The sequence below is a fragment of the Chenopodium quinoa genome, unplaced genomic scaffold, assembly GCF_001683475.1.
Source record: "Chenopodium quinoa cultivar QQ74 unplaced genomic scaffold, ASM168347v1, whole genome shotgun sequence".
In the NCBI taxonomy this organism is placed as follows: domain Eukaryota; kingdom Viridiplantae; phylum Streptophyta; class Magnoliopsida; order Caryophyllales; family Amaranthaceae; genus Chenopodium; species Chenopodium quinoa.
In genome coordinates this window covers 4,243,006-4,263,161 of record NW_018744704.1, presented here as the reverse complement: position 1 = coordinate 4,263,161, position 20,156 = coordinate 4,243,006, and the positions used below count along the sequence as shown (strand labels likewise).

At 39.1% G+C, this 20,156-nt stretch overlaps 1 protein-coding gene and 1 long non-coding RNA gene across 2 annotated transcripts; one reads left to right on the top strand and one right to left on the bottom strand.

The window, feature by feature from the left end:
• The first annotated feature begins 809 nt into the window (after positions 1-809).
• Positions 810-8,434, top strand: LOC110702933. The gene is made up of 3 exons (XR_002507621.1): positions 810-1,348; positions 1,449-1,495; positions 8,055-8,434. It is a non-coding gene; the product is annotated as an uncharacterized LOC110702933 (long non-coding RNA).
• Positions 8,435-18,221: 9,787 nt separating this feature from the next.
• Positions 18,222-20,156, bottom strand: LOC110703001. Its single transcript, XM_021880759.1, has 3 exons — positions 19,913-20,156; positions 18,927-19,051; positions 18,222-18,806 (listed from the first exon to the last, which is right to left on the bottom strand). Exons 1-3 carry the CDS (start codon positions 20,154-20,156, stop codon positions 18,222-18,224), a joined length of 954 nt encoding a protein of 317 aa, XP_021736451.1.

The window sequence follows — 20,156 nt, the reverse complement described above, 5'->3', positions numbered from 1 at the left end:
GTAAAGAACAATGGATTATTAATTATATTATAAGCATCATGACATATAAGCATAAGACTTATAAACATAATAAATCAATTTGACTTTCATATTGGTATAAAATTAATGGTATAACTCACTATCTTTATTTTTAATCTAATAAATAATTTGACTTTCACATTTGTATAAAATTATAACTTGTCATAATGGTTAAAGTTACCCTTTCTTACCCACCTTGGTTTGGGTCAGATCAATTTTGAGTCGAGGCAATAATTATTGGGTCCAAGTCGAGTTTTGATTAAGTCATCAGCTTCGTATTTTTTTATGCTCAAATTGAAGTATTAAGTTCAAAACAGGTTTGAGTAGGTCTATTTCGCGTTAGATGACTTTGGGTCTCTTTGATTACGTTTGACTGATTTGGACCCTATTTGTTATCTTAACTTGGACTTTATATGTTGACCTTTATTTAACTTATTTTAGGAAAAATAAGTTCACATAAATAAGTTTAGATAAGGTTTGATTGATACAAATAATAAGTTTGAATATGATACATTTAGGAAATATATGTATAATTAGGGACGTACATGGGGCGGGGCGGGGCGGATGTTGGCCTTCCCATCCCCATCCCCATCTAAAATTTTCATACCCATCCCCATCCCCATCCCCATCCCCATCCCCATCCCCGCGGTGGGTCTAAATTCATCCTTATCCCCGCCCCAGCGGGTACAACTCCAAAACCATCCCCACAAGACTATATTTATTCTTTTGTATATATCACAAACATTAGTCAAAGTGAGCACATGAATAGTGCAAAAAGTCAGAAGACTTCACTTATTTAGACACGGAGGGAGTATAAGGGTATTATAGTCACTTTCACTTACTAACATTTGATTTTTAACTTTATCATTTAATCATATACAATGTTTAATTATATAGATTATTATAATTACTCACAAAAAAAAATAAATTAAAAAATCATGTAATATGTGAACTTTATAACAAATAAAATAATTACTCAACTACCTTATTTATCAAATCACTGTAGAACTTCTTTGTATTTTTTTTCTTTTTTCGGACAATCTTCTTTGTATCTTGGTTTCATCTTTTTTACACCCACCCAAGTAATGAAGGGACTTACTCCACATTTATCCAAAAAGAAAAAGAAAAAAAAAAAAAAAATCATCATCCTCAACTTCTCAAGACCTCAACGCCATATTCATTCTCCAAAACCCGCGAAACGGTGAAATTTTTTTGGCTCTAATATTTTTCTACTATGAATCAGCAGTTACTCCACGATCCAGTTGTTGATCTCACTATACAGCACACTCATCTTCTTAATCGGTTATATATTTCCTTCGTTTCTACTCAGGTGAGAGTTAATTAAGAGTATTGAGTATCTGTTTCGTAATCAATTAGTTGCTTTGCTCTCTACTCACACGGCTTCCTTTGCTTTTATGATTGGCCGCTAGTGGGGTTTGATGCCACCGAATAATTTGTTGTTTTCTGAATTCTATTTGTAAGTCACCGTTGCCCCTTTTATCTCTCAAGTGAATTTAATCTTTATAACTGGTTAATTTGATGTTGGATTTGATTTTTAGATGTAATATATTCTAGGTTGTATTAATTTTAATTGTTTGATTGAATTACAAGGAACTTTCTAATTTCTGGTTGTTGAGGTTATTATGCTTTTGCTAAAGAGCGCTATATCACTACAATTGGTTGATGATACAAATAATTTTGGTAGTTTTTTTTTTTTTTTTTGTTTTTTTTTTTTTGGTAATGATTCTGGATTTAAATCTCAATTAGTTTTATACAAGATACTCGTATATGATATACCGAATTACTTTGAGTTGGTAGTGAAAATGGAGGTGAAATTAGCTTTACGGGAGAAATTCTTAATTGTTGAGCTGTATGTTTTTCCATCTGTTGTCTAGATCTGTCAAGGTGTATGTTCTTGATGAAAATATGCTGACAAATTCACATTTTACTTTATGAAGGTTATCACTATGTGGCCAATAAGATAGCTGCCTTACAAGGCCAACTTGATATAAATAACTCATCTATTGCTAACATTGTAAATAGTTTGTACACGTTTCAAACAACTCCTCTACTTGTTAACATGAACGTTTTTCCAATTTGAGCTCTAAACGTAAACTATTGACAAAAATGGTAGCGTGGAAAAACTATTTACCAAACTAAGCTTCCAGGGTAAATCGCTGTCTCGGACAGCGTTTTACCCCTGGTTTTTTTTTAAAAAAAAATTCAACCGGTAAACGCTGTCCCAGACAGCGTTTTACCTTCTGTATTTTTTTAAATTCAGTAGGGCATAAAACGCTGTCCGGGACAGCGTTTCATGGCCATATATCAGCATGTTCACTTCAGCAGAATGCGCAAGAACTCAACCTCAACCTCAACGCTTTCCCTCCTCCTTCTCACACTAAACCACGACCGTACTCAAACACCCGCATTGCCGCCGCCGCCCACCCTTGCGCCACCGCTGCTGCCGCCACCTTGCTGCTGCCCTCCTCCCTCTCACACTCACTCACTCAATTTCGTGGTTAGCCCTAAACTGAATTTAGTGTAATTGCATAGTTATTGTGGTTAATTATTGTGAATTGTATGTAATTGCTCTTACTTGTTGTTAATTCATGTCAATTGCATGTAATTGTTGCTAATTATTAATGAAAATGTGGTACATTGTTGATAATTATTGATGGTGATGTGGTACATTGTTAATGGTTGAAATTGGTGAGAAGAGATGAAATTGTTGAAATTATTGAAATAGTTTAGGTTGAAATTGTTGAAATAATTCAAATTGTTCATGAAATTGTTGAAATTGGTGAAGTTGTTGAAAGTGAAGTTGTTATAGGTGAGAAGAGTCTTATTTCAGTGTTGATAATTTACCTCGCTCTAGATTTCGATAATCCTAAAATGTGTTTTGGTTATGTAGAATATGGCGTCACAAAATGTAGTTTTGTTATGCCGGTGGGGAGGAGAAATTCTGTTTGATGGACCCCGGGTCGAGTATAGTGGGGGAAATATGGAACCACTAACACTAGAACCGAACATGACTATGAATGATTTGATGAATGAGGTTCATAGTAGTATTGGTTCAGACCCGATGACCGTTGACGTACACATTAAAATGAGGTTTGAGACCGGCAATGGGGTTCAAGTGTTACCGGTTTCTACGAATAAGCATGTGACAGCTCTAAGGAACGTTGTTGCAATGAAGGGTGTTCCCACTGAAATATATGTGGAAACGGTGCCTATATGTACCCAACAAGGTACTCGGCCAGAACAACAATCTACACGTATTTCTGGGTACAACACAGAGCCCTTTCAAGTGCCGTCACACGACATTCCATCAACTGAATATGGGATGGGATCTTTCAGTCGAATGCTGCACGACGATCAATTTGACATGCCATTTAGTTCTCAGCATGCGCCGAATCATCTTGAAGATATTGTGAATAACGAACTTTCTGTGTATGATGTGTACACAAATGATGAGGCCGATAGCGGAGAGGAGGAAGATGGACTTCAGAACATGGATGTAGAACCTGCTCAGATGGAAGTGGGCGAGCCCCTGGCTAGAACTACAACTATTCCTTGGTTCAGTCAGGTGAACGAGAACTACGAAGTTGATCAGGATTGGGCCGAATCGGGTAGTCATACGTCGTTTGTTCCGGGGGGGGAATTTGAGAAGGGGATGTGGTTCGAAAGTAAGAAAGTGCTCCAAGAAATGGTGAAGATGTATTCCATACAGAGGAATCAGTTCTACACCACAATTACATCGAATGAGAGTGTGCTTCATTTGCGGTGCAAGAAAAAATGTGGTTGGATGCTACGGGGTACCAAATCTAGTAAGCACTCGCGTGGCTTCGCCCTAGTCACATACAAAGGCCCGCACCGGGAGAACTGTGTCACGGAAGTATTGTCCACTGATCACCCGCATTTGGATTCGTCGTTAATATCAGATTTTGTGAAGTCCTTTGTTCGGAAAGATCCGTCTTTGAAAGTTGAATTCATACAAGAACTCATCTCCAAGCAATTTCATTTCGATGTCCCGTACCGGAGGGCATGGTATGCAAAGGGGAAAGCAATAGCTGATATTTACGGTGATTGGGAGAGTTCTTACGGCAGACTTCCGCACTTCATGCAAGCCCTCCAACAGTCAAACCCGGGAACGTGTGTTGTGTGGAAGTACAAAGCGTTGGTTGACGGTGTTTACTACAGCAACATGGAAGTGTTTGAAAGAGTGTTTTGGGCGTTTGGCCCTTGTATCGACGGTTTTAAACATTGTATGTCAGTTATCTGTATCGATGGGACGCACTTGTACGGGAAGTACAAAGGAACACTGTTGGTTGCTACAAGTGTTGATGCAAACTTCCAAGTATTTCCTCTAGCATTTGCGTTGGTTGAGGGGGAAAACACCTCCAGCTGGTCTTGGTTCCTGGGTTGCATTCGGGTTCATGTCACTCAACGAGATGGCCTTTGTGTTATATCTGACCGACATCCTGGGATCATTGCAGCAATGACTGATCCGAACGTTGGATTTACCGAGCCGCGAGCCTATCACAGATTTTGTGTTCGCCACATAGCTTCTAACTTGAAGACTCACGTGCGACGAAACGACATGAGAGATATGTTCAAGGCTACGGCGTACCAAAGGCAGGAAAGAAAACTACACGGCGATCTGTGTTTCATTAGTGAGGCGTGTAACAAGGCAATGGAGTACATTGTTCAAATTCCGTTCACCATGTGGTCCCTCTTTCACGACGCTGGACGTAGATACGGGATTTGCACTACTAACTTCTCTGAGACATTCAACAACGTGTTGAAGGGAGCACGGTTTCTACCGATCATGTCCCTAGTCGAGTTAACTTTTCATAGAGTTAACAAATATTTCACTTTGAGAAGGGAGTCTTCTGAGGCAAGATTTGAACAGGGACTTGCATACCCCCCCAAGGTCACTGCCATTCTAGAGAAGAACACCGCAAAAGCCAGATATCACAGAGTGGATGCGTATAATCGTCGATTGCATATTTACCAAGTTACAACAGAAAGGGGAGACCGACTTGGTAGTAAAGGAGGCCATAAACATACTGTTAACTTTCAGTTAAGAACGTGTACCTGCAACAAACCTACGATATTTCACCTCCCATGTTCTCACGTTCTAGCCGTATGTGCAACGTACTCACTATCAGAGCGGCCGTGGGTTGACCCGGTGCTGCAATCGGAGGCATACACGAGCACATACGCGCCGCAATTCTGGCCAATCCCTTGCGAGACAACCTGGACGCCCTATAACGGTCCCAGAATCATTCCCGACGGGAGCATGTTGCGTGGAATAGGGCGACCAAGGTCAAAGCGCATACGTAATGAAATGGATGAGACTAACCGGCCCGCGAGCAAATGTAGTCGTTGTCACGTTCAGGGCCATAACCGGGCAACGTGTCCATCGAGACCCTCAGAAGACCCATGACTGTTAACTGAAATTCGTTGTAATCGTAGATGGAGGAATTATTTTGTAATAGAAAATTTTGATTTAATAACATTTGGAACATTTTGATTTAATAACATTTGGAACATTTGATCGTTAACATTTTGGTTAATTGCTACTGCGTTAACTCTGTTGGGATTTGTTAAATTGCATGTGAACAGATACGATGGACGGTAGGGCTGTGGAGCTGGCTGTTGTGGTGGCTGTTGGAGGACTGCAGCATGCAAGCTGTTTGCTGAAGCTTGTTTTCTGCCTGGATGCTGGTTGCTGTTTCCAGCAGAAAAGCGCTGTCTGAGACAGTGCTTTATGTTCAAGGCATAAAGCGCTGTCTGAGACAGCGTTTTATGTTCAAGCATAAAGCGCTGTCTGAGACAGCGCTTTATGTTGAACATATAAAATAGTTGTAGTTGAATTTTTTTTTAAAAAAAAACCCAAGGATAAAACGCTGTCCGAGACAGCGTTTTATGCCCTACTGAATTTAAAAAAATACAGAAGGTAAAACGCTGTCTGGGACAGCGTTTACCAGTTGAATTTTTTTTAAAAAAAAAAACCAGGGGTAAAACGCTGTCCGAGACAGCGATTTACCCTGGAAGCTTAGTTTGGTAAATAGTTTTTCCACGCTACCATTTTTGTCAATAGTTTACGTTTAGAGCTCAAATTGGAAAAACGTTCTGTTAACATGGTAAATTGAATAATTTAAATAAGGCATCAAGTAAGTAATCTATAATATTTACTCCCAATGCCGTCTTTACTCTATTATTGTCTTGCTTTTATAGATTCAAAACCATCTTGTTACCCATAACAATCAGAAAAAATTTCAAAAAATTCTAAATGATTCAGGACTATTTTTGCTGGTACTGGTGTGTTTTAAGCAACATTTAGAGATTTTGCTACTTTCTAATCCCCATTACATCTTAGTGTTTTTAGTCTGGTGGTTTGGTTAAAACATGATACTTTGCTTGTGTTGTTTTTCTCTCTATAGATAATCTTGCTATATTCCAGTCTTTACTCTTCAGATCTTGCGTGTCTTTCCTAAGTATTGCTTGATTCAAGTGATTTTGTCTATACATGTATCAATGTAAATGTTACAAATCACATTTATCCTACTAATATCTGACATAAGGTAATTCAAAATCTCGATTGTATATGCTTGATTCTTGAGATTTTGTAATGTGTTTATGCTTTAAATATGCTTGATTTTGAGATATAAAATACCATTAATTGTTGTGTAAAAAGTTTGAGGATTTCATACAGTTTATGGTGAGAGTGTGTCCAACTTGTGTGATTATGTTGTTGGGGAAGAAACGGTAGTGCCTTTTGTTTTTGCATGCTATTAATATTGAGGTTGGACCTAAGGAAGATACGCATCTTATGACTGGTCTTCACACAGTTGCTGATATCCAATGTGCTGTTTGTCGACTAGTACTAGGGTGGTAATACTTGCGTGCTTTGTCACAAAAGTACAAAGAAGGGAAGTTCATTTTAGAAGTCCAAAATTGTCAACTATGAGTAGTAGCCTGATCACTAGGTTTTCTTTATACTTGGACTAGCGTTCAGCTTAAAAAATAGATATACTTGCTAAGAAAATGTGTGCTTGAACATTAGATAATCTAAGAAAAACCAAAAACATAAAAATTTTAAATTGATTGCTAGGATAAGAAAGCATATAATATAATCCCTTATCCACAAGAACAATTCAAAACAAAGAATCTGCTAAAGAGTGAAGAACCTATAATCTAAAAAAAAAAAGGCCAAAAAAATTTGCATGACGAATGAGCAATAAAATGACAGGATAAAAAAAAATTATGAGATTGTTAGATGTGGCACAAAATGCACATAGTACAAGATTCCTTTCTTTTAGTCTTGTTCACACCATGATCTTCATTATTATCAAACTTACATTGCTCCAAAATCAAAGTAGTAGCTTTTCTATGTAATTATGATGAGTGCATTACAAAGTAAATTATGTTCTTGCTATAAGTTGGGGAGTATTTGATAGTTCAGCTTCTGAGCTTGTGGACAAAGCTATTTGCTTATTTACATTGTCTTATGGATACCTTAGTTTGATCTGTTTGTCACGAACCTGAAATTGAATGATTTGTATAATTAAACAAATTGGTTGACAAAAGATATGTTTATGGATATGACCTAAACTCTTTCTAAACCAAACCAAAATGAACTGAATTTTAATTTCAATGTACGAGAATTAAACCGAACTAAACCTAGTCTGAGTGAATTTCATAGCCCCTTTTTTTTCCTACTACATTTTCAATAATTTTTTGTAGCATAGCAGTACATACAATTCTGCTAACCATAGACCATGTGTTTTACTTGGCTTAATTACCTTGGCCAACCTTCCGTATTCAAACCTTTTTAGTTGTTTGGACCAGGTACTGTTCCTAATATGCAGCACATTATAGTTTTAATTTAATTGATGACTATTATTAACCAGAATATATATAATTACCGCTTTGTTATTGCTTTTCATTTTGTACATGCTTGCTTTTATGATAGCTCATATATGGTTATTTTTCTTCTGTTTCATTGATTTATTTTCACATTTAATTAGCTCCAAGTATGACAAAGAAAAAAATCAGTAAGCTTGGAGCTATAGGAGGTTCTGGTGATCAGCATCTTAAAACTAATGAACCAAGAATTACAGAATATGAGAGGCTTAGATTGGAAAGGATTAAAGAAAATATGTCAAAAATGCAAGAATTAGGTTTGAAGGATAAGGCCATGTCACTGATGGCGATAGTACGAAATAGTAGATGCAATTGTAGTAAGCATAAAATGAATAACATTTCTGCTGAAGATGGGCTCTATAGGCCTAACCAAGATACTGATATGGAGCTTGAGCTTGATTCCTCTGACGAAGAGTCATTTATTCCACATTCTAAAAGTAATCTCAAGTCGAGGAATATTTATGAAGTCATAATTGGTGCTTAATTTGGTGTGTTCACTTTTCACATAAACTTGTATTTTTCACATTATTGCAAATAAATTGCTTTAAGTGTGAATATTTATGGTGAACTTGCAATTTTGAAGCCCCTAAAATTTCAAAGATTCAATCTTTAATTGTTTATTTGGTTGGAACTTTGCTTGCTAAATTCCATGTTGAACTAATTTTTGGATTTAATCATTTTTGTGTTGATTAAAGTCCTTAAAGTTCAAAACTTGTGATTGAATTTTGATTAATCTTCATATTGGAAGATGTAATTTTTCAATTTTACACAAGTTATTGTTGGGAAATTTTTCATTGGATGAAAGGGTTTATTTTTCCAACTTCCTATTTTGTCAAAACTCATTATTAATTTGCATTTTGGTTAAATTAATTATGGGTGTAGCCCTTCAATTTTAAAGCATCAAGAAAGACCTAAATTATTTCAAAGGTAATTTTGGATGATTTAGGCTTGTGCACCATTAAAATTGAATTTAATTAAGTTGGACTTATTTTATTTCATTTTGCCCTAAATTGATTCTAAAATAAATTTAGAATTAATTTTATGTCATACGTACAATGGGATTAAAATCTCGAGAAAAGGCACGCAATCAAGGCAACAACACCCAAGCGCCACCAAGGCTAGCCGGGCAGCCCACATGTGGCTGCCTTAGGTGCGCACGAGGGTGCTGTGCCTTGAGGTGTTGCTGCTGTGTGGCGAGGGCTGTTGTGCGCTGATGCTGGGTGTGTGGCCATAGGCTGCTAGAGGATGCTTATGCGTGCTACAGGGCAGCGAGGCAGCAAGCCCCAGCCAGCCAGCCACACGCTGCCTGCGCCAGCGAGCATGCTAGCATGCGTAGCGTGCTGCTGGTGCTAGCTAGCGTGGCGTGCTACGCTGGGCGAGCGTGCTAGCACCCAGCATGATCAGACGGAACGACAAGGGCTGCCTAGCAGCCATGGTGCGCAGCCCACAAGTTTTAGGGGTGGGTCATTTTTGCTTAAACTTGGCTATCGCTTTTGCAAAATTTTGCCGTTTTAATTTATTTAATTATTTTAACGAGGCTAGGCCTCGTTTTTTTCGGCTCTTGCAAAAATTTTAGTTTTGACAAAATTTGGGTTAATCGGATTAATTAAGTTGGATGCGGAATTTAGTGGGACCTTCGTTAATTGCATGAAATAATTGCGTCTTAATCACAGAAAATGTTAAACAACTTTGACTAGTTTTAATTAGGCGCGTTAATTGGATTAACCACCTAAGTTAGTTACTAGTTCGCGCGCGTTATGCATTGTTACTTGTTTTTCGTTGTAAAATGCATGGGCATTCACATATAGTGAATTGATGAATGAAAAATATATTGTTTCACAGGTTTCGTGAAATTGGCAACTAGTGGGGCCCGATTAGGATAGTAAATACGGACTGCGATCCGTTATGTATTTTTGTAAATCTAAATACGGTCTGTGTACCGTTGAGTATTTTTGTACCTTAATATTTAGATTAATCCTAATCGTAGTAGCTAGTAATTTTATTTTGGCGAAAATGTCTCAAGACGACGTTTCTATGAAGATGAGCCAAGATGATGACTCTTGAAGATTTGAAGATTTCAAGGGGTCATGCTAGTTGTCAAATGCATCTTATTTCACGTTTGCTATATATAATTGTTCTTATATATATGTGAATGATATGTTAGGTCCATGTTTAGGTTTTCAAATGTTGTGATGATTAATTGAGTTCACTTAAATCAACCAACATAGAAACCCTAGGTCCCTAAAATATTGAGCTAAAATATGTCATTCCAAGAACAACACTTACCGAACTAATGCGTGTATGTGATGGGCTACGCCAAAGCGAGGCATCACTACTTCCCTAGGAACGTAAGGTATACTAGGTATACAAGTTGTCTTGGTTAAGCTCAACGATATCGGTAAGGAGTCCTTAGATGTCATGGCAATGGAGATAAAATGTCAAGGAAGCATTAGATGCGACGTTTTATCAAACCAAGAGTAGCTCGGAGCTATTAGCAATTGGATTGCTTACCCTAAAATATTAAGTGTTAAGACAAGCCAAAGCATGCTTAATCACTTTGTGATTTTTGGGATCTTGGAATCATTTTATTCTCGCCCAAAAGGGACTAATGTTAATGCGTGGATAAAATGCTCAATAAGATTGAAAATTTGCATGAACGCTTTAAATTTCAAACTTATTGGTTTATGAATGGTTTTGCATTTCAAATTATTTCAATTGTAGAAACATGTCTGCAAGTAATTCAAACAACAACTCTATGTGCCCGGAACTCCCCGACAAGTTGGCTTTTAGCCTTAACTTGGTCAACTTCAAGGAGTGGGAGGAGGAACTCAGGAAAATTCTTCGAAGTTGTTCCTTGAAGTACACTCTTGATACTCCCATTCCAAGCTACTTCTCTAAGGGAATCATGAGAGATGAGGCTCATGAGAAATGGTGTTTCGATTTCAAGAAAGTCACACATCTAATGGCTAATTCCATCCCGGAAGATTGGAAGGAAAAGCTCTCCTTCTATTTTCCGGACATTTTCTTCAAATCATTGGAGGATGTTGTCAACATAAGAGTCACCAAGAGTGACAATGACAACGATGATGGACTCGTGTTTGATTTGACTAGGTCACTCTCAAACATGAAGATAAAGCCACCGGATGTGGGTTGTCTTGCTAAGGAAAGGCGCCGGCTTTGGTCAAGGGTCTACAATACCAAATTGAGACCTGGGATGCCCATCCGACCTCATGTGCTTGGAATGACTAGGCTCTTCAAACACATGCAGCTTCTCGGAATCTCATTGGAGGATGAGATGGCGGGGCATATCTTGCTTGCTTCACTTCACTCGGGCTATGATGCACTTAGAGTGCATATAGATGCGGGAAAGGAGACACGCTCTTTAAAGGAGGTGGTGCAACTACTTAGCCGAGCCACCGCCTATGGAGTGACCGATTGGCCCTTGAGAGCAAGGAGGAGGGAGTTCAAGAACAAGGCAAGGATGCGGTGCTTCTATTGTGGTGGGCAAGGCCACTACAAGAGGGAATGTAAGCTCTTCCGAAATGAGGAGGAGGAGAGGAATGTTTCGTCTACCTCAGGTATCTTCCTTATCACTTGTAGAAAGCTATTCATAGGTATTGGATACCACATATGACTCACTTTACGTTGCCTTTTTCAGGAACCAAGTGAGAGGGCTTCACAAGTGGATGTGCGACTACAAGCGGACGACAAAGATGGTCTTTTGATCGTGCTTGTAGGCACATTTATATTGTCTATGATTTGTAATTAAACAATGGTTGTTTTCTTATGCTTTTGAACATATTTTTGATCTATGGTGTTGGACACCAAGTTATTTTGATCACAAGACTTAATCAATGGTTGGTTTGTTAAAACGTCTTGTTTATATGCTCTATAAAATTGCATAAGTTTAGACAAATTTATGATACCGCCAAAAGGGTTAAGACCATCAAGTCGAATCAAACCTACTTGTGGCATTATCGTCTTGGCCACATTAACGTCAAACGCATCAAGAAACTTCTTCAAGAAGGTGTTCTTGACTCATTAGACTTGGAGTAGTTTGAAAATTGCGAAGGATGTCTATTAGGCTTATGTCTACCTTATGTCGAATGAATCTGAATCTTTTGAGAAATTCAAAGAATTTCAGAGTGAAGTTGAAAGTTAACTTGGCAAGAAAATAAAAGCGCTTCGATCGGATCGAGGTGGCGAGTATTTGAGCCATGAATTCGACGATCACTTGAACGAAAAAGGTATTCTTTCAGAGTTGACACCTCCCGGAATTCCACAATGGAACGGAGTATCCAAACAGAGGAATAGAACCTTGTTAGACATGGTTCGATCAATTATGGGTCTTAGTGAACTTCCTATCTCTTTCTAGGGACACGCACTTCTAACTGCGGCACTAACACTGAACCGTGCTCCGTCAAAAGCTGTCGAAAAGACTCCATATGAATTATGGACCAAGAAACCTCCGAGGTTGTCTTTTCTTAATATCTGGGGTTGCGAAGCATATGTCAAGAGATTAATTTCTGACAAACTTCACCCAAAATCGGACAAGTGTTTCTTTGTGGGCTACCCAAAAGAAACCAAGGGGTATTACTTCTTCAATAAATCCGAGCACAAAGTGTTTGTTGCTCGTGATGGTGTCTTTTTGGAGAACGAAAACCTTTCCAAAATGACAAGTGGGAGGAAAATCGAACTCGACAAAGTTCGAGAGGTAGAGCAACAAAGTTAACATGACAAAACTGACAATCGAAGTGCTTTAGAAGCAGCTGTTGACATTGGTCAGAGTCAAATCGACAATGTAAATTCTCAACCTATTACCCTGCGTAGGTTGCAACGGCCAAGATCTCAACCAGATAGATGCCTTAGTATTATCTTAACCGAAGATCAAGACATCCTAGTTATGGATGGTGATGAGCCAGCGACTTACAAACAAGCTATGACGAGCCCCGACTCTGTCAAATGGCAAGAGGCCATGAAATCCGAGATGGAATCCATGTCTGAAAATCAAGTCTGGGACTTGGTTAATTTGCCCGAAGGTTATACATCTATCGGTTGCAAATGGATTTTCAAATTGAAAACAAACAAAGAGGGAAATGTATCCATATACAAAGCTAAACTAGTGGTAAAAGGTTACAGGCAAATTCACAGAGTTGATTATGATGAAACCTTTTCACTAGTTGCAATGCTTAAGTCCGTCCAGATAATCCTAGCAATTACTGCATATTACGATTACGAAATATGGAAAAAGGATGTCAAAACCGCCTTCCTTAATGGGATTTTGGAAGAAACTGTGTATATGACACAACAGGAAGGTTTTGTTGATCCAAGCAATGCTGGGAAGGTATGAAAGCTTAATAAGTCCATTTATGGACTAAAGCGGGCAAGCAGAAGTTGGAATCTGCGATTCGATGAAGCCATTAGTAAGTTTGGTTTTGTCAAGAACCCAGATGAGTCTTGTGTCTACAAGAAGGTCAGTGGGAGTGACATCGCATTCCTAGTCTTTATGTCGATGACATATTACTCATTAGAAACAACACTAAACTGTTAGAGTCCGTAAAGGGCTGGCTGGGAAAGTGTTTTTCAATGAAGGACTTAGGAGAGGCACAGTACATATTGGGCATCAAGATCTATAGGGATATATCTAAGAGGATGATTGGATTGAGCCAAAGTACCTATGTAGATAAGGTACTGGCACGATTCAACATGGAAGGGGCCAAGAGAGGGCACCTACCCATGTCCCATGGCATAACTCTCAGCAAGAAACAGTGTCCACAGACACCTGATGAGCGAGAGAGAATGAGTCAGATTCCATATGCTTCGCTTATTGGATCGATCATGTATGCCATGATATGTACTAGGCCGGATGTATCGTATGCCTTGAGTGCTACGAGCCGATACCAATTAGACCCAGGAGAGGCGCATTGGACTGCGGCCAAGAATATCCTAAAGTACCTGAAAAGGAACAAGGATAAATTCCTGGTCTATGGTGGCTGTAATGAGTTGGTTGTTGAAGGTTATACTGACGCGAGCTTCCAGAATGACAGAGACGACTCCAAGTCGCAGTCTGGGTACATATTCTGCCTCAATAGAGGAGCGTTTAGTTGGAAAAGTGCTAAGCAGAGCACCACTGTAGATTCTACAACTGAAGCCGAATAATTGGTAGCTTCGGAAGCAGCTAAGGAGGCAGTTTGGATTCGTAAGTTCATTGGTGAACTTGGTGTTGTACCCTCAATCAAGGGTCCAATAGATCTCTATTGTGATAACAATGGAGCTATTTCTCAGGCTAGGGAGCCAAGGGAACACCAGAAGGTCAAACATGTCAAGCAGCGATTTCACATGAAAAGGGAATGGAAATCCGAAGGTGAAATCAGATTTTGTAAGATTGGAAAGGACGACAATGTAGCCGATCCTCTAACTAAACCTTTGTCTCAAGTGAAGCACAACAAGCACGTTGAGGCAATGGGAATCAAGCACATTGGAGATTGGCTTTGATTTCCCTGTATAGATGTTTTAATTAAACTCGATGTCTTAATGTAAAACACTATGTGAATCAAGCCATCGCAAGCATCGCAGCCTTGCGTGTGTGCTAGCACGCCATGCGCCCAAGCATCGCAAGGCTAGGCCTTGCTTGCATGCTAGGCACTGGCGCAAGGCATGGGCTGGCAGTGCTTGCCTAGCTATCGCAGCCACGCACCATCGCATAGCAGCATGCTAGGCGTGCTATGATATACGTGATGCTAGGCGCTGGCAGCCTTGCTAGCACAGTATCGCACAGCACCATGCGTGTGCGTATGCCTTGCTAGCACAGCACCAAGCAGCAGCGATGCATGTGCGGGTGCCTAGCATAGCAGCGCCTAACACAATGCACCAAGCAGCAGCGATGTGTGTATGCTGGCTGGCCTAGTGCTGGCTGGCTACGCTGTGTGCGTGTGTGCTGGCTGGCTGCCCAGCCTAGGTGCTAGGCGCCAGCTGGCAGCCTTGGCAGCCAAGGCAGGCTGCCAGCCAGCCACATAGAGGGATGTCGGTTTGACTAAGTGGGGACCAAGGGTTGTAGGCATTTCCTTGGGCACCAAGGCTATGGTCCCCACCTTGGAAATGGTCCTCACCTAATCTCTCTTCCTCCTTATGCCATTTGTAACTTATTGATTACATTGCAATTTCATTTTTGTTTTAATTAAAATAAAATGGGAAAATTGCAAATCTCCCACATTGATTGAGAGTGGGAATTCAAGGTTCATTTCCCTATAAATACCAAGGTTTTGGGATTTGGGAAGAACACTTGAGTGGAACCTAAAAAGGCATCTCCTTAGAAAAGTGAGAAAACCTTAAGTTCGTAAAACTCTAGTTTTTATTGGTCGGGTCCCGACTAACCTACGGGACTTGGATCGTTCGGGTCGGGTTCGTGGGTACGAGCCGTCGGAGACCTTCGCATTTGCGAGGTTCAAGTAAGAGCTCGGGTTTCAAGCGAAGCACGCGCCAAGGGTTAGAATGTCTTTTCTTCTCTCTCTTAATTGTTGTTTAATTAGTGATTGCATGCTTAGTCGCTTTAATTAGTGTGCGGGTCTTGGGTGGGTTTCCCTTCCGCGTAGAGTCGGACTCTACGAAACCCAACAGGGAGTGAATGGCAGAGGGATGTCATCAATCAACTTCTTTTGGACAAAAATTGTTGAAGGGTGAAATCAGCTCTTTATAGAGGGAAGTAGAGGACCTGAGTGGGCAGAAGAGGTGTCTCTTGAATGAAAATGACAATCTCAACCTATAAAGTGCAAAGCTTTGAGCTCTGACAGGAAGAAATACAAGGCAACAGATCAACAGATGAATCCAAGGGGACTGATTTTCAAAGTTGTTGTGTTATGTTGTTTTTGTATAATGACAGGGATGTTTGTAATGCATAAGAAAGTGTAGATAGGTTGTTAAAGAATGTTGTTTAAGGTACTTGTTTGAGGATGCTGTAAGACTTTTGATCACATGATAATAGGTCGTGGTCTACTATCCTAGATCAAATCAACAATTTATATTCCTAATCTTACTCTACCAAGTTTACACAAGATAGTGGCAAGATAGGCTCGCACCACAAGGACTAAGTGTATTAATTTGAGCTAATTAAACTAGTAGGAAGGTTGTGAGATAGAAAGAGAAACAACTAAAATACTACTTAAAGCAATCAACAAAACCTAGGGAAAGTGGAATCCAATTACATTAATGAATTCAACAACAAATTGCAATTAAAAGATCATGTTCTCAATTAGGACCAATCAACACACTCAACTCACTCCCGCACAATTAAGCATGTTAATTATCCTATTAAGCTAAATCACTCCCGCGCAACTGGCCTAGCAAAGGTATGGAAGAATCTAGACTCTCAATCAACTCACTTCCGCACAATTGATTGAAAGCACAATTAAAAACCTAAAATCAATTAACTAAAAAGATTTTAATCAATGTAAGCATCATCCACACACAATAATCAAGAATCAATTGCATACTAATTATAATCAATCATTCAATTCATCAATCATAACTTTCATCCATTTTCCTATAACAAAATCTAAGCAATCATAATGAAGAAAAACATGGAAATCGAAGTAAAACAAGATTTAAAGCAAGAATCAAACAAGTAATCTAATTATCTACTCTAATCAACAAAGAAATAAGCTAAAAACAACAATTAAAGAAAGCAATAAAGGTGCGTGAGAGAAAGTTAGAAAAGCTCATTGAATAATTGAGAAGATAATCCACATAAAAGCTTCTTCAAGCTCTCAAATCTCCATTGCAATCCCAAGCTTTCTCTCTCTAAAACTACTCCTAAACTAGAGAGAGAAACTACTAATCTAACCCTCATCCTAATTAATGGAGAGAGAAAATGTAAAAACTTGCATAGAGAATTCTAAAGAAGTCGTCCTATTTGTATTACAAGAAGAAAAGGGAAAAAATTAGAGATAAAACAAGAATACCCAGAACACCGCGCCCGCACTCGAAAAGGCCATGCCCGCGGTGGCCACAGCCGCGCCCGCGGAGGGGCATCTACAGGTCGAAGTGAAAATCTGGAAATCGAAGAACCGCGCCCGCAGTGGCTTCTGCCGCGCTCGTAGTGGCAAAGCTTGGCTGCTTGCTCTTGCTTGCTTGTCGTTGCTTGCTTCTTGGCTTCAAGCTAAGGCTACTTCTTATGTAATTTTTCGGCCTTCTCTCGGGTCATCAACATCGAGGAACGTGCCAAGTACCTAGACAAATAGACCAAGAGAGAAAAGAGTGAAAGATCACATAGAAAAGCACGCAAAACATGCTAGAAACCGAGCAAAAAGCATTATTGCAAACTAAGGCTTAAAAACATAAACTAAGACAAAATTAACTAAAACAAGAATGAAAGGATTAGAAATAACAAAGAAAGACCAAAATAAACCTAAAACTAAGGGAGAAAAACACCTAAAATGTGTCATAAATGACACTTATCAACTTTTGATTAATCAATGAATGAACGAAAATTTCAAGCACTTTGAATAAAGTTTACCACCATTAACATATAAATGAACATACTGTGTTCCAAAAACTTTTTCTTACAAAAGAGGCAATTGCAAATATTACACATTATGGGCGTATATAAATGTTTGAAAAGATACCTAAATTTAGACAAGTTCACAAAATACTAGTTCACAAAACACATGTTCACAACAGACTGTGAACCCTTAACATAAGAAAACCAACTATTTTTTCGTGCTTTGGCCCTTTGATTGCTTCTTGGTTGATGGAGTTGTTGTAGTTGATGATGTCTGGCTGCATAGTTGACCTTGGGAAGCTTGATGGTTTTTTTCCTGTGAAAACTTCCTATTTGCAATGCTGGTTGGCCCTACACCCTTTGCTGTTTATAAACTAGAACAGAAGTGAACCAGTGCATAAAAACTTGAAAAAATGAGTAAAACTTGACAGTAAACTAGGTTCTTACCACTCTGACAACTCTATTCTCTTTTTTTCCTTCTCTGTTCATTCACCCATGTTGTTTGCAATAGAGGCCTACCACCCTTATTGGCTTGTGAAGGTGAACTTGGAGGAGGTGGTGGTGCAATGACTGTAGAAGAATTTTTACAAGTCTTTGCATAATGGCTATATTAGCCAAGGTTCCTACAATGCTTCTGCTTTCTTGGCTTCTTAGGCTTCTTGTTAGATGGTCCTGATGAACCCTCCCCCTTTTCTAACATTCTTTTCTTTGATTTGGGCCTACCTGGCATGACCCTTATTGTTGGTGGATGAGGTTCCCTTAGCTTTACCCTATCCTAGTGCTTGGGACTAGGCATAAGCTCAATTGCATCTTCATAAGCTAGCATATATGTGTCCCTGCTGTAAGCAAAATCCACATAATCTTCTGGGTCAACTCTCTTGTCCAACATGCATGCATAAGCATGCACACATGGAATGCCAGTCAACTGCCAGTGATAACATCTGCAGGTCCTTTGCTCTAAGTCCACTAAAACTTGATCAGCATTTAGCTCCACCTCGTATAACTCTCCCCTAGAAACTTGCACAATGCAATATCTTGCAGCCTTCTCTAAGCCCTCAAACACTTTGGTCACATAAGGCATAAGCTTTCCCTCCATTTTCAAAACCGCTTCCCACTTCTTAGAGTTTCTCTTCATCATATACCTTCTCATCCACTCCATTTGAGTAAGGATGGGCTTGTCCCTTGCATCCTTGATTATTGCATTAAATGTTTCATAAACATTATTCAAGGGGAGCATATTTGATTTGCAATTGGGAGAGAAGGCATGTCTTGACCAGTATTGTTTAGGGATATTAGCCAAGTATTCATATGCATCTTTAGAAAGGAATTTGCATGACTCCATAGACACTTCAAAGTCAAACTAACAGTTTCGATACCAGAAAAAAAAACCCAAAAGCAATAATAACAACACATAAGAAACTGAACAAATACCAATGACATGGTTACAATGTTATGTCAATAAGTAATTTCCTTAACTTACCATAATTGTGGCCCTTGCTGCATTCCAGAACAACTCTTTGAATGTGGCACCACTAAATTGTAGCTTAAAGTTTGTCCATATGTGCCTGACACAAAATCTCTTTTCTGCCTTTGGATCGGAACCACCTGTTCAAAAGCTTCAAGCAGTCCCTTAAACACACTAATATATGTATGTTTTATTAGTAACAAATACAACCAAATTTAGGGGTGTTCAAAAATTGGTCCGGACCAAAAAAAATGACCTAACCGGTCCGGACCGGATGACCAAATTAATCGGTCCGGTCTTCGGGCCGAGAAATTATTTTCCGGTTCGGTTCAAAACCCTTTAAAAATCGGTCTTGGACCGGACCGATTTTTTGCTTAAAATTATACATAAATCCTTTAATAATGATTAAGATTATCTTTAACAACCTTGGAAAACTTTAGTCGTATGAGCTTTTTTGCATTAAACATACAAAAAAAGACGTTACAATGTTGTTTTTCTTTTTTTTTTTTCGAGTTTTTCATAAACTACTTAAAATTAAGAATTTTTTTTTAATAAAAATTCTACAATCGGTCCGATCTAGGTTTTGGACCGATTTTTTCGGTCCGGTCCGGGATTGGTCCTAGCTTAATCGGTCCTGTCTTCGGTTCTTGAAATTCAATTTTTCGGTCTTCGGTCCAGTCTGGGTTGGTCCGGTCTTGGACCGATGAACAGCCCTAACCAAAGTTACATGAGTAAAATACAAAAAACAAGAAATAAAATTTTAATGTGATTTACTTTTTGTCTCTCTAACATAAACGTCCATCCAGCTCCATCAAAACCATTTAAATCCTTCATAAGCATCTCTAAAAACCAAATCCAGTTGTCTTTGTTCTCCACTTCCATTGTGGCCCAAGCAAAAGGGAAGATGTTATTATTACCATTTTTCCCTATAGCCACCAGAATCTATCTTGGATAAGAGCCCTTCAAGTGACATCCATCTACCCTAATGAGGGGTCTACAACCTTTCAAAAATCCATTTTTTAGGGGAGCCAGGCAAACATAAAGTCTCATGAAAAGAGGTGGTTCTGGTTGCTTTATCCCATCCACCACAACACAACAACCACTTCCTCGATTATACTTAATTATTGCCTTGGCATAGTCCCAAACTCTGGCATATTGCTCAACAGATGAACCATAGATCATGAACTTAGCCCTAGCCCTTGCAAGCCAAGCTTTAGAATAACCTATACTTATTTCCTTGGTCAT